The 14,792-nt window shown below is 43.7% G+C and overlaps 1 protein-coding gene across 1 annotated transcript in view; it reads left to right on the forward strand.

Annotated features, from left to right (window-relative positions):
* Positions 1–10,442, forward strand: part of LOC310771678 (regulator of G-protein signaling 12-like) — a 19,369-nt gene extending 8,927 nt beyond the window's left edge. Inside the window, exons 7-13 of the mRNA XM_083664228.1 lie at positions 144–356; positions 2,594–2,667; positions 2,885–3,011; positions 4,541–4,637; positions 5,713–5,780; positions 7,601–7,772; positions 8,101–10,442. Of these exons, the coding sequence (XP_083520354.1) occupies positions 144–356; positions 2,594–2,667; positions 2,885–3,011; positions 4,541–4,637; positions 5,713–5,780; positions 7,601–7,772; positions 8,101–8,741 (1,392 nt within the window). The 3' untranslated portion in view covers positions 8,742–10,442. The remainder of the gene's footprint in view (positions 1–143; positions 357–2,593; positions 2,668–2,884; positions 3,012–4,540; positions 4,638–5,712; positions 5,781–7,600; positions 7,773–8,100) is intronic.
* Positions 10,443–14,792: the final 4,350 nt, after the last annotated feature.

The following is a 14,792-nucleotide window of genomic DNA, read 5'->3' on the forward strand; positions in this document are numbered from 1 at the left end:
TCTCCATTGTGGATCTCAAGGCAGGTTTTGCATACATTTAATTAAAAGTCAGATTGTTCCGTTTTCTTCTCTATCATTATCTTCTCTATCATCTCTCTCTCTCTCTCTCTCTCTCTCTCTCCATCTCTGTTTTCTTCTTTCAGGGTGATCTCTCCCGTAGCACAGTCTCAGTGTCAGCAGAGCGCGGAGGTGTCAGCGCCCCCCTGAGGCAGTGTAACATAAGCCTGCCTGACGGCTCGTGCTGCTCGGTGCCGCTGAGGGCCGGAGTCTCCATCAGGGACCTGCTGTTGGGCCTCTGTGAGAAGCTCTGTATCAACCTGGCAGCCGTAGACCTCTTCCTGGTCGGAGGGGAGAAGGTACAACACAGATGGAAGTGATGGAAACTTAATGTAGGCAAAATCACATTAAATAATCAAATGAATGTTCATCTCAGCCAAGTGAATGCTAATGTGATGCCAAGCATAACTAAAATTGAAACTTAAAATATATCATAACTCATTTTACCTACCATACCCCAGAGTTTTGAAATAAAATGAGCTTGTTATCAATTCATCTCATAATCACCATATTATCCTGGTATGATAATATTGAATTATCCAGCCTTATGTATTAGGGGTTTCACAGACTAGTCGACTAACCGACTATCAAAACCACTAGTCGATACTGTGTGCATCATCGACGACTAATCGTTGTCTGTGGTTTTAGGAATAAACAATATAAATAAATAGTGAAAATGAACATAGCGGTAGATTTGTTTAAACAATCATTTTCTACATTATGCACATCATTTACGGTATTGAGAGAGGGAAAGACTCCCGTCTATGTTGTTACTGCAGTCAAACAGTCGCTATCTCCACAAGTTGGTAACAGCCTCTCAGAGCCAATCAGGACTCTGCTATTTCACATACCCTCAGGCTGGTCCCGCCTACATTAATTAACCCTTTACTGGCTGTTTTGAGACCCGTTTAACAAGAATTGATCATAGTCAATAGTCCACTACTTATAAATGCATATGCAAAATGCATATGCAAAAGCCTGCATATGAATAAATTAATATGCAGGCTTTTAAGCCAATGTGCCCTGAGACTGGACGTATATCGAGTGCAGCTCTTGACTGGGTTAGTGAGAGCCACAATTATGCTGTTTCCAGACACATCCAGTCTACACATAAATTTGTACATGAGATTCCTCAGTACTGCCTGAAATGTGTTAACTCGTGCAGTAACAAACCTCTCATTCGCACTGCACCATCGAGGTCTCTTGAGAATCATCCTCATAGCATCATTATATGCCACTTGTAGTTTCTGCAGGCTTGCTTTTTTGTAACTTGACCACAAGTGGGCAGTGTAAAGCGGAGTACAATAGGCTCTGAACAAAGTCGCCTTTACATTATACGAACACATACCGGACTTATGAATGCCCTATGTAGTAGTGATTGATCATTGTCATTGATCAATGTCATTGATCATTGTCCCAGTGTGTGTAATACACAGAGCGACACATTGCATATTCGCCAGTGTGTAGAGCAAATTACAGTTATGACATTTCACATAGTACTGTACAGTATACATTATACACCACATATACTGAGAGGGAGCACACACAGCACAAACGAAGTCACTCACTACTAGGGATGTTCATTTTGAACAATTTCCATAATCGAAAATCGGGAAAATGAACGATCGATTATCGATAGCATAATAATAATAATAATAATATATATATATATATATATTTTTTTACTCCGGTCTGGTAATAACGTTGCGCGTTCTCGGCCAGCTATAATGGCGATGCCGCTGTGTAGTAAGAATATCAGACACTAGCGCTGTGGCCAGGTAAACAAACATGTTACATGTCAGGTTACATGATGTAAGGCAATCGGCGTCTTCCAGCTTAGCTGACAGCACAAGAGTCAAATCAACAGGCCTGAGCCTCACTGAGGTCCGCAGACCGCTGGGTGCGTTTGTTTGTGTCCCCGGCGCATGCCGGTGTGAATTCCCCATGTTTAAAACAGTTTTGTTGGCACAAAGGCCCGTGCCCAGCCAGAAAACTAGAGACTATATGAAGCTCCACCTCACGTTAGTCGGCTGTGCAATGGAGGGGGGAGAGGAGGAACGAATTTCACCCAAACCTAGTCCAGCAAAAAAAAAAAAAAATAATAATAATAATAATCGATCAAAATTCCACATGATCGAATCAATTCCTTAACGATCAATTATCGATTTTCGATAATTGATGAACATCCCTACTCACTACTTCATGACAGTCACTGTTACTGCGCTGACCTCACAGCACCTCTTTCACATTCCTCAGCAGTGGTGCGTGACACGCTCGTGCGAGCATGTGTGCTCACCATCAAACACCTTAGTGCTGCAAGGACTGGGTAACTTGCTGGATATGTATGCATCATGACAACAGCTCTCTCTCTGTATCTGTCTGCCTCTGTCTCTCTCTGTCTCTCTCTTTGTCTCTGTCTCTCTATTGCTCTCTCTCTTTGTCTCTCTCTGTCTCTCTCTCCCTCTCTCTGTCTCTCTCTTTGTCGCTGTCTCTCTCTCTCTCTCTCTCTCTCTCTCTCTCTCTCTCTCTCTCTCAGCCTCTGGTTTTGGACCAGGACTGTTTGACTCTGTGCTCTCGGGACCTCAGACTAGAGAAACGCACTCTCTTCAGGTACAGAGATATGCAGTCATCATCAGTTTTGTATTCTGCCTTTCATCAAATATTCACAATATCAAAACAAGAATTACTATTAAGCTTTTATGGAACTGATACTAGGAATAAAACTAGAATGAATGTGGGTCTTAGATCCTCAATTACCACTAACCCCACTGCCACAGAGAAATCTATGGGAAATGTTTATTGTCTTATCTGTTGTCTCCTTTTCCAGACTGGACTTGGTACCGATTAACCGTTCGGTGGGCCTAAAAGCCAAGCCCACCAAGCCAGTGACCGAGGTTCTCAGGCCTGTGGTGGCCAAGTACGGTCTGCACCTCTCTGATCTGGTGGCACGCGTTGTAAGTGGCCCTGTTCAGTTTATCTGTTCAGAGAGAAAGAATGTAACATACAGACAGAACGTAACAGACAGGCTTTGTAAGGCCATGTTCAGACTAGGAGGCCAAATCTGATTTGTGAACTTTAATGACCTATTATTGATTCTATCTAGATTGGTTTTATGAGTCTGGACGCTCCAAGTCTGATTTGTGTCACTTGTCCCAAACCACATATGGAGGTAGTTTCCAATCTGCTTTCGACTGATGTGACTTCAGTGTGGATGCGCTGATCACCCAAATCAGATTTGAGAGTGTCTTGCAGGGGGCGGGGACTTGAAGAGCAGAGAGCAGACATGCAAACACTGCCAGAAACATTGTATGTTGGCTCATTGGCTCATTGTATCTGGACACACAGATCCGACTTGAACACTTGCCCAAATCAGATTTGTGGCAGTGTGGACACACTCCCAAATCAGATTTGGGAAACCAATCAAGATAATGATGATTAATGACTTTAGCAGCAAATCGGATTTGCCTGTAATGTGAACATGGCCTAAGTGGCCCTGTTCAGTTGATCTGTTCAGAGAGAAAGAATGTAACAGACAGATTAGGCAATGTAAGAGAGGAAGGCGTCCTAATTTCATCAGATAGGAGAGCTGAGCACACAGAGAGACATCTTAAAAAGTCTTTATTTGGTGCAGCTCAACACACTGACGTTTCGACAGCACAGTGTCTTCTTCAGAGTGAAAAGCATTGGAATCACAGTGTGTTTGTAGTTTGTAATTTATTTATTTATTGATCGATCAGGGACATTACACATGAATCAACCACAAGGTAAATGTGCCGGTATTAGCCAAGGGGCTAATTTTCAACTGTCATTCCTGCAGCCAGATGTCATAAACCATTCACTATAAAAAAAAAAAAAAAAAAACTAGAAGTGCACTCGGAGATTGCATACATGATATGTAAATGTGAGTGGGATCAGAACCATAACCCTGACCCACCAACATCCCCCCCAGCCACTCCGCCTACCCACCCCTCGAATTACGACTCTCTCCGACCTTCCTCAAAAGTAAGAGTAAGAAAGGCTAATCTTCTCATTCAAACCTAAGTGTTTTGCTAAGTTACATTTAGGAATATCAACACCTACAGAGATAGAAAATCTATTTAAATCAGATTATGTAGGCTGGAACACCAATTAATACAGTCAAACAATGGATTTTTTTAAACATACAACTGCTGTATTTTTTTTTATATATATACATTTTTTGCAGTTGAGAATTTACTGATTTCTGCATTTGTTTGTCATTGAGGTATAATCCATTGTCCGACTGTATTAATTGATGTTCCAGCCTACATCATCTGATTGAAATAGATTTGGCTGTAATCCTGATCAGTGAGCGCCGGTCCTTATCTCCAAAACTAGTTTTAGTGCGTGAACTCTCTCAAGTTTGTCCTATTTTCCTTTTTCTTTGTGTGTCTGTCTGATGCAGAGTATTTTCCTGTTTGTTTGTTTGTTTGTTTGTTTGTTTGTTTGTGTTTGTGTGATGCAGAGTGGGGAGTCGGAGCCATTGGATCTCGGTCTTCCTATATCCAACTTGGATGGGCTCAGAGTGGTGTTAGATGTAGCAGACCACACTCCTGGAAACGGTAAGGAAAACACACACACGTGCACGCACACACACACACACACACACACACACACACACAGTTTCTTTCAGTACCATCAACAAAGAAATCACAACTGCGGCGTCTCATTAATAACAGCCCAGGGTTTTCCCTGCATTTAGGGGGGGTGGGTGGGAACTAGTTTTAGCCACCCCCAAAGGAAAACACACCCTGACAGTGACTGATATATAGAGTTCAGGACAACCCTGACTGTATACTAACTCAAAATCAAGCATCTTTACTGTATCATCTTAGAGAATTTCAAAGTTAAAGTCTCACATTTGTGCGTTGAAATGACTTCATGTCTGAAACTTTCTGTGTGTGCTGTGAAAACACATTGCTCCATCATTTCTGACAATGACTGATATATTTGTGTTCAGGATAATGTTGACCAACCCAAAAGACAAATGTTCGCATGACAGTATGCATGACAGCTCAGTGGCCTTGTGGTTTGAGTGTCCGCCCTGAGACTGGGAGGTTGTGAGTTCGATCCCCGGCCGAGTCATACCAAAGATTATAAAAATGGGACCCATTTGCCTCCCTGCTTGGCACTCAGCATCAAAGGGTTGGAATAGACTACTTGCACAACTCCACTACTTCCTGAAATGAGTAGGGCATCTTGGTTTCCTGTCCTACACTATTGGATGAACTGATTAATGTCAGGTGTGCCTGATCACTGTTGTTGTGACTGCAGCAGTCAGGCACATCTGACATTAATCAGTTCATCCAATAGTGTAGGACAGGAAACCAAGATGCCCTACTCATTTCAGGAAGTAGTGGAGTTGTGCAAGTAGTCTATTGGGGGGCTAGATCTCCATATGATTCCCGAGCGCGGCACTGCTGCCGCTCACCGCTCCCCCAGGGGATGGGTCAAATGCGAAGAACAAATGTCGCACACTCAGGTGTGTGACAATCAGTGGGACTTTACCTTTACCTTATGATCATGCTTACTGTCATGCGTACAGTAGTCACCCACCAAAGGGCCATTCTGTCTTGTTTGTACCAATTTTAGTATCAGCAATATCACTATACCATTTCCCTTTCTTTCATTTAACAGACAAACAGAAGGTCACTCCTTCTAAGAGCCATGTCACGCCCTCCACAAGCAGAAACCAATCGGCAACAGTAAGAACCCACTTCCTCCTTTACTTCACAGTTCCCTCTCGCTCCGGAATGTTCCATAACCCACCGAATGTCTCTACCCACTGGTTGATGATGTCACGCTACTAAGTGTCTCTCTTGCTGTCTTCAGTCACCCATGTGTGTCTTTTTGCAATGTGTTAAAACATGTGCGCAGGTGTATGATGTGTGTGTCGGGGAGGCATCGGGCTGTATGTGACTGCATATGTGCACTGCTGGGTGGCCGAGAGGCTCGTCTCACACTCCAGGTTCCTACCTGCCGCTGAATGCAACGTCAACTTTCCTTTCTGGTTTTCTGGTTCTCCTTCTTCCGATGATAAGGCCACTGCACAGGGGATACAAGCCCCGCTAAGGCCACTGCACAGGGGATACAAGCCCAGGCTAAGGCCACTGCACAGGGGATACAAGCCCAGCCATGTAGACACAGCCTTTGCCAGGTGGCACAGCCTCCAAAAGCTTCCTTTATTTGTCTGGATACCTGGAAAGGATTTGGTGGTGGTTGCACTTTGGAATGCTACGGGAGGTTTCTTTGTTATGAATGGGGTTTTACGGCTTGATGGCCGCCTGTAATAGTCGCGTATTGGCGTCTTAAAATATTCTATAATAATTCACCTTAAAACGGGCGATTCCCTGCTTTTGGGGGTAGTAGTATGGCTAGTAGTAGTGGAGAAGACGTCTCTGGTGTTGGGGTGTGTGTCACTGTTGGCCTACATTTCGGTGATGCTTAGTGCACTGTTGCCATCATCAGCGTTGGACATTTTGGGTGTCTGAATGGAACATTTCACACCTGTCTTTTAATTCTAATTCATCAACCAGCAAATACTGTATAATGTAGCCTATGATTTACAAATATTTTCAGTTAAAGTCCCTGGAAACCAGAAATATTTTTTTATTATTTAGCATTTTGAGTTCATCACATCACAGGAACCTATGTTAATAAGCCACCAGCCAAATTTGAACGATGATGAACGTTGCAAAGTATATAAATTTAGGTTTGATAGTCATGGCAAAAGTCATGAGAATCAATTAGATTTTAGAGTGTATTTTCTCCCGCGGACTGTGTGGGTGTGTCCCGTCTGCAGCAGGTCTCCTCTCTCTCTCTCTCTCTCGGAGGAGACCTGCTGGAGGAGACCTCTCTCTCCGTTAACGGAGAGAGCGAGAAGGAGAGAGAGAGAGAAGGAAAGAGAGATGGAGTGTGTGTGTGTGTGTGTGTTCGCGCGTTGCAGACAGAGAGGGTTTACAGAGAGGAAGAGATCTCTGCCGCTGCGCTACCGTGTGTGTGTCAGTGTGTGTGTGCGCGCGTGCGTGCATGCGTGTGTGTGATTCGATTAAATCTTATGACGTGATAAGATCGTGCATTTTAGCACCGCGCGCACCGCTCTCTTCAATGAGGAAATGGAAATCCAGACCTTGTAGAAAAGTGTCAATTTTTGGGGTTAGGGTTGAAAGTAATGTCAATTAATTTCTGAGGCACACAATTACTCACATAAGACCCTAAATGTAATAGTTAGAAGGTTTTTGTGGATTTTGGTTTCCAGGGACTTTAATGTCATTGATAATCAGTCACATCAGGGCAGCAATTTTCCGTTTGGCATCTCTCCATATTGAATTGCCCAACCCCCTATTGTTGTCGTGTTTACAATTTGCTTCTTTCTCACCATCAACAACACTGGTCCCCATTTTTTTTTTTTTTTTTTACAAATTGACCCCTTCCTCCCTTCATTCCTTGTCCCCATACCAACACCATCATGTCCCTTGGCCATCTGGGCTCTAATGGCCCACTCCGCTCTCCTTGTGGCACCCAGGGGGAGGACAGGCCGTCAGGGAAAGCCGGCTCGGCCCACCCCTATAGGGAGAACGGCAAGGCTGGGCCCGGCCCTGCCACAAGCAGCCAGCCTTTACCCAACCACTCTGTCTCTCTCCATAAGGCTCCGGAAAAGAGAAAGCAGAAAAAGATTAATATAGACGAAGCTGAAGGTAAAGAATAAACAACCTCCCTCTTTCTGTCTTTGTGATCTCTCCGCTCCCTGTAGCCCTGTAGCCTTGCTGCTATGGTCACACTAACCCTTTTGCCTGTCTGCAGTATTGCAGAAGCAGCACCAATGCTTTCAGAGCTAGCTAGCTACATGTAGCACAGTCACCTCCTCTCACAATGTATGTAGCTTTGACTTGTCTAACTGATTAATGCACACGCTCTTCTGCATGTTCTCTGAATTACAATGAATGTTTTGTCAATGTGTTGTACGGGGGCATTATTCATTGGAATGCGTGTGTATGGTTTGTGTGTGTGTGCGCATGCGTGCAGAGTTCTTCAACCTCATATCCAAAGCTCAGAGCAACCGAGCAGACGACCAGCGAGGTTTGTTAAACAAGAGCGACCTGCAGCTCCCAGAATTCCTGCGCCTGTTGCCGGCGGCAACCAGCCAGGCCGTCCCCCCTCCCTACGACCTCGAGCCCACTTGCTCCACCCCTAACTCCCGTAACCCTGGCGGCGGTCGCCGGGGCAACAAGGAGAACAACAACAACAACGACAGAGGAGGAGGAAGCTCCTCCCACTCGCTCAACGCGAGTCACCAGTCACAGAGCTTGGACTCTTCGCTGGGCAGCGGGAGCGGAGGGGGGAGGAGAGGCAGGCCGCCGCCCCCCTTCCCCGGCACCCTCTCCCCCATCCAGCCATCTCAGCAGGGCCCCCAGCGCGGCCTCCCCCAGGACTCCGGCAGGGGAGAGTCCGTCCAAGGCGGCCTCCCCCAGGACTCCGGCAGGGGAGAGTCCGTGCAGATGCTGGAGGAGGACACCCTGTCTGACCTGACTCTGGTGGGAGAGGGAGACATTAACAGCCCTAGCCTCACCTACGTAACTCCCTCTGCCCTGCCATCCAAACCCCGCCCGCGACCCCAACAGCAAGCACAGGACGATTGGCACAGCTCAGGTACTTCCCCCGTGTGAACTTTTTGACCGTTTGATCATGTGAACTTTCACCTCCTTCCTTCACATGAGTGGGATTGGAAACCCACTAAACTGATCTAGAATCAGTTTGAAGTCCCTATGTGAGACCGGGGAAACTTATGCCTGGTCTGTGGATCTGTGTGGCTGCTCCCAGAATGCATCCTGCTCTCCTCCCTTCATTTGAGTCAATAGTCATGTCACATTTTTAATTTAAATCACTTTCTACAGTACAATCTAGATGACATTGAGAAGTGTTATTCCCCAAACAGAGTAAGTTAAGGTATCAAGACAAAAATACATTAACTGATGTTAATAATGGAGCCAAAATGTTTAAGATTGTAATATTGTGGATATAGTAAGTTGAGATTAAACTGTATGATGGCGTGCACTGCACTTATTTATCTTCTCCCCAGTACTAGCTGTTGCTGTAGGAAGTAAGACCACAACAGATGTAACATAATTGGATAGGTGAAATAAAGGACCACTGCACTGCATCACTCATAGCATTAGCTCATTTATGACATGAAGAGAGGAAAAAAGGATGCATTCAGAGGAACTCCTGTCTGTAACTTCTCCCTGGACTTTCCCTCTGTGGTGGGTATCTGTGTGAACCTTTGAGTGGACTTGCTGTGGATTTTCTCTGGAGACCGAAGCTCAAGGACAAGCTCAGGACTAGTCCAAGAATTGGTGAAGACCAGTGCCAAACTCCCTCCTCCACCCCTAGAATCTAACAATGCACTTTAGCCAATCACAAAAAAGAGACTTTACACGCAAATCTTGCTTTTTTTTTAATCTTGTTTTCTCCCTGTTTATTTGTGTTGTGCTTGGATCTAACGCCTGTTCCATGCCATGGGAAGGTTATCATACATTCAGAAAACAATCACTAGCTATTCCAAATCCAAAATGGATCTTGCGTACTACAGTACGTACTCAACGCTTCATTAGCACACTTTTAAGTGGACCTTGCTTAGGCGATAAGGTGTTACTTTAAACCTTGCCTGTTACACGCTTTGTTCCAAGTGGAGCAAAATGTTGTGCTGACGCCGAGGCTGACCTCGCAAGTACACACACACACACACACACACACACACACACACACACACACACACGCTCAGCTGTTCCTAAATCACCTGAGGACAGTACATTCTTTGTTTCTCTCACCTCAGGCTGTTCTCGTGCTGGTGGTTAAAATGGAACACAGTGCACACATCACGCTGTCTGTCTGTCTGTCTGTCTCTCTCTCTGCCCACACGGTCCAGACATTTCTGCACATGCCCCTTTTTCCATCCCTTTTTTCGTGGATCGGTCACTCTGGCCTCGCTGCATCACTGTCAATCACATTCTGGATTAGTCTCTCTCTCTCTCTCTCTCTCTGTCTGTCTGTCTCTCTCTCTTTCTCTCTCTCTCTCTCTCTCTGTCTCTCTCTGTCTCTCTCTCTCTCTCTCTCTCTCACTCTCACAATTATGTTTTGGACTGCTTGTCCTTGCAAGGCCTTGACCAGAAGGATCGGACTAACAAGTCAAAACGTTTTTTACTTTTAAAGGTTTTTACTCTTATTTTATCATGTAATATATTCCCAAGAAGACATTAATTTATCCCACGCTTTTTCAATTTTTTCCGTGTATCAATGAAAAGTATTAATTTGTATATAGTCAAACTTTTTGAATTCACCGTATTACTGTACTCATTGTCGAAATCCAATGATCCATGATGTTTCTTCAGTTGTGTCATGATAGACATGATTTGTGCTCTGTTCTGTTCCATTAGGATTGACTGTACTATCTGTAAATAGATCTAATAAATGCTCTAGAGGTTGAAATCACTCATCCATTCCTTTCTTAGACCCCATTTACACCTGGTATTAAAATGTGATCTGTATCCGGATACATTATCCAGATAATCAACGATCCGATCTTGCCTTTGCATTTACACTTGGTATTTTAAATGCGTTGTCCTTATCCTCATTGAGATCAGATCTCACATATAGCTGTCAGAGGTGAAAGAGAAGTGTAACTGGTCAAAATGCATAGGCTAAGATGCTCAATGCTGCCAAAAGCAGACCTGAGTAATAAATAGCCTACCTACCGATATGTTAAAAAGTTAAACAAACTTTATGCACATTTATTGGTAGGAGAGAAAAAAACTTTAGGCACCGAGGTCTGCTATTTCCTTTTACCACCGATGAAGGTGGAAGTAGCTAGTGAGTAAACCGTCTTGGTTTCTTCCCATCTCTGTACATTAATCTGGAGTGACACACCACAAATCCCCTCTCCTGTCTTTAGGATGCGAGCATGTTGTACGGATTTTGTTTACACCTAGCTAAGATCCGAACACAATGCCAGACTACCTCCCGATGGGGTGGTCAGCAGGGACGGCGCTACACCGGGGCAAGGAGGGGCTATAGATTTTGGATAATGGTTATCATGATATGGCACAAGTGTTTTTTTCCTGCTTTTAAAGGCTGCATTACAGTAAAGTGATGTGATTTTCTGAACTTACCAGACTGTTCTAGCTGTTACAGTATATTCAGGGATTTCTACTAGGCTAGTGCATACACAGTTCAGCTGGGTAGGCTAGTGCATACACAGTTCAGCTGGGTAGGCTAGTGCATACACAGTTCAGCTGGGTAGGCTAGTGCATACACAGTTCAGCTGGGTAGGCTAGTGCATACACAGTTCAGCTGGGTAGGCTAGTGCATACACAGTTCAGCTGGGTAGGCTAGTGCATACACAGTTCAGCTGGGTAGGCTAGTGCATACACAGTTCAGCTGGGTAGGCTAGTGCATACACAGTTCAGCTGGGTAAAAATAGTTGCCAGACGGGCGTCACATGCCAATTTGCATGTTTTGACTCTGATGGTTTTGGCTCCAGTTTGGATCTCTTTATCAGTTTCTCATCTTGCTGCTGATTCCTCTGATCCATGTCCACTGCCAAGGCTATTCCAGCTCCAAGGACCATGTGCTAAACTGAGGGACTGCTGGCTACACTACAAGCCTTGGCAAGTGGCACACCCATCAAAGTCTGAGGACCAGAGGGAGATGTTTCAAGGGGGTAGTAGTTGATGTGCAGCTGATTGAATGGCAAATGATGTCAACGGTTTAAATAAACAGCAAAGCAGGACAACAATTTAACTAAACAAAGGTCATCTAATAAATCTCACTTAACAACAACCTTTTTCTAGAGGCAAATAAATAAGAAGCCAGTGTTATTTACACACTGTAAATAACGTATTTTCTGCAACGTAGCGGTTCATATCCTCGTAATATCGTCCATAAATGAACGTGATTCCGTCAATTCTCCTCCGGGCTGCTTCGGGCAGTCTCGGGCAGCCTCGGTTTCCTCATCCCTGGTCTGTGAATCCAACTTTCACCCCAAGTCCTGCTGAAGTCTCGTGAGTATCCTGCTGGGGTACAAAAAAAAACAGCTCTGTAACACGCATTTCAGACTTATGTGTTTGTTACAGCAGGCTTTCAGTCAGTCTATCTAGTGTCACCTGTTTCTCAATAATATTAATAATACAATTTGTTGAAGCAATAATTAGGAAAGCCATTACCGCGCGTGGGGGGGTATCTTATCTTATCTTATCTTATTTGATATTCCTCTCCTCCTACTTCTCTCTATTACATTCTTCTCTTTTCCTTTTCTCTCCTCATCGTGCGTGCGTGCATGCGTGTGCGATGAGCGTGTGTGAGTGTGTGCAAGTACGTGTGTGTGCGTGTGCAAGCGTGCGTGTGTGTGTGCGTGCATGTGTGTGTGTTGTTTGCAGGACAGGGCTTTTGTATCGGGGTACAAAAGGTTTTGGGGGGACTGGGCTATTAGCTATGCATGGGCTCCCCTCTGCTCAACGCCTTGTTAGGCAACCTTTGTCACACTGGGCTCATTGGTAGCCTGCAAAACAAAACCAGGTTCTGTTTCCCCCTCATCTTCACACACACACACACACACACACAACACACACACACACACACACACACACACACACACACACACATACAGTACATACACACAGAGCTGACTGCATCTGTGTGCGTCTTTGCATCACAAGATGATCTTTTTCAGTAGGGTTTTTCATGAGAATTATCAATGTTGCTTCTTGTGTTTGTATTTCCCCTGGGAATGACATGTGACAACAATAAAGAAATAGTTTATTGACCCCCGGGGGGAAATTGTGCAATACTGCAGTTGCTCACATTCAAGTAGGGAAATATACTGTACTTACTAGGTTCAGCGCACAATTGCTCAACTTTGCATCGCTGATGACATCACATCACAACTGCTCGAGTGACCAGACATTGTGGCATCATCAGTGACATCACATTTGCTTGAGATCGCCGACCAAAATCGCAGACAGAGCCCACTTACCATCACTGATGACATCATGGAGTGCTCGAGTGACATCACTGATGATGTCATAGACGATGATGCCACTGATGATGTCATAGACAATGATGTCACAATGTCTATGACATCATCAATGACATCACAATTGCTCGAGTGTAACCAAAAACGTGAACAAAAATGTGAACAAAATCGCAGAACCCACTTACTACTACCCTTTTATACTGTATAAGCATAGGCTACGGAGATTATTAGAAGAATAGAGGCAGTATAAAAATAGAATACGATAAAATAAAATAAAAATCTGTAAAATAAATATGTGCATTATTCTACATGATTTATCAAGTACTATAGAATAAGAGAGTATGGAATGTATTATGTACAAAATAGTAACATATACAGCACTGTTATTGTAGTAGTAATGCAAAAAGTAAGTTTCAGGTAAAACTGCACATCTGTGGATACTGTCATTGCACATTGGATTTTTGTACAAAATACAATATTGCAATATTGGATCAGTATTGCACAGTTAAGATGTGTACTATAAAATGAAATATAATGAGGGTTGTGAAGTTGCTGATGGGTGAAATACGTCCAAGGGCCAGTTGTGTCGACACTATTTCTGCAAACACCCTTCTCTCTCTCACACACACACACACACACACACACACACACACACACACACACACACACACACACACACACACACACACACACACACACACACACACACTATAGTGACTATAGTGTGTTTGTAATTTTTTACTAGTGTCCGAATTATCAACTGTTAATTTGATTCACTATATAGTCGATTATAAAATGCCCACAATGTACTGTAATTTCAATGCAATGCAGATTTGTTTTACCATAGGAGAAGAAGAGTGAAGTAGTGTCCAAAACTCATTTGATCGTTGCACATATAGGTCACTGATAAACACTACTACATGGGGAATAGTTTTTCTTCTTCTTCTTTTTTTTTCTGGCATTTTTGCCTTTATTTAGATAGGACAGTAGGCAGACAGGAAAGGTGGGGAGAGAGAGAGGGGATGACATGCGGCAAAAGACCTCCCCACTATATGGGGAATAGTGAGTGAGGGAATGAGTGAACCATTTCGAACACGGCTATCATGTCTCTTTCATGTTCAAAATTTAACAATTCATTCTCCCATCTCCAAAATGTACATTCTAGCGATAAAAGTTCAAGATGCGATCGCACTTCAAACATCTTTGCATTGGTAAAAATCGGATTTATATAAAGAAACAGCATAAATGAGATACTTAGCCTACTGAGTTGCAGTACTGTACTAGATAAACAAATATGTAGAGTTAAAATGGCACTTTTTTAGTTAATTTATGATTTGCTGCCTAAGAAATAAAATCACACTTTTGTCCCATGCTTAGCATCATTCTTTTGCATTGCGTTCAATCGCATCGCATCGCGCTGAATCGCATTGTGTTTAATCAAATCGTGTCGAACCACACTGCATCGCAATGAGGTGAGTTGTATCGTATCACATCGGTAGTTGCTTCATATGTATCTTTAACGTAGTAATGCATCGAGATGCATATCGCATCGCCTCAGTGATGGAGATTCCCATTGCTAATACATTGATTAATATTTGCCATTAAGAGCATAGGAGAAAGTAGGGTTTAAACATGGGGTTTAAACCATAAGAAAACCCCTTATACAAATGTTAAGGAAGCTATAAACTTA

This window comes from Poromitra crassiceps (genome assembly GCF_964638095.1).
Source record: "Poromitra crassiceps genome assembly, contig: HAP1_SCAFFOLD_998, whole genome shotgun sequence".
Lineage (NCBI taxonomy): Eukaryota > Metazoa > Chordata > Actinopteri > Beryciformes > Melamphaidae > Poromitra > Poromitra crassiceps.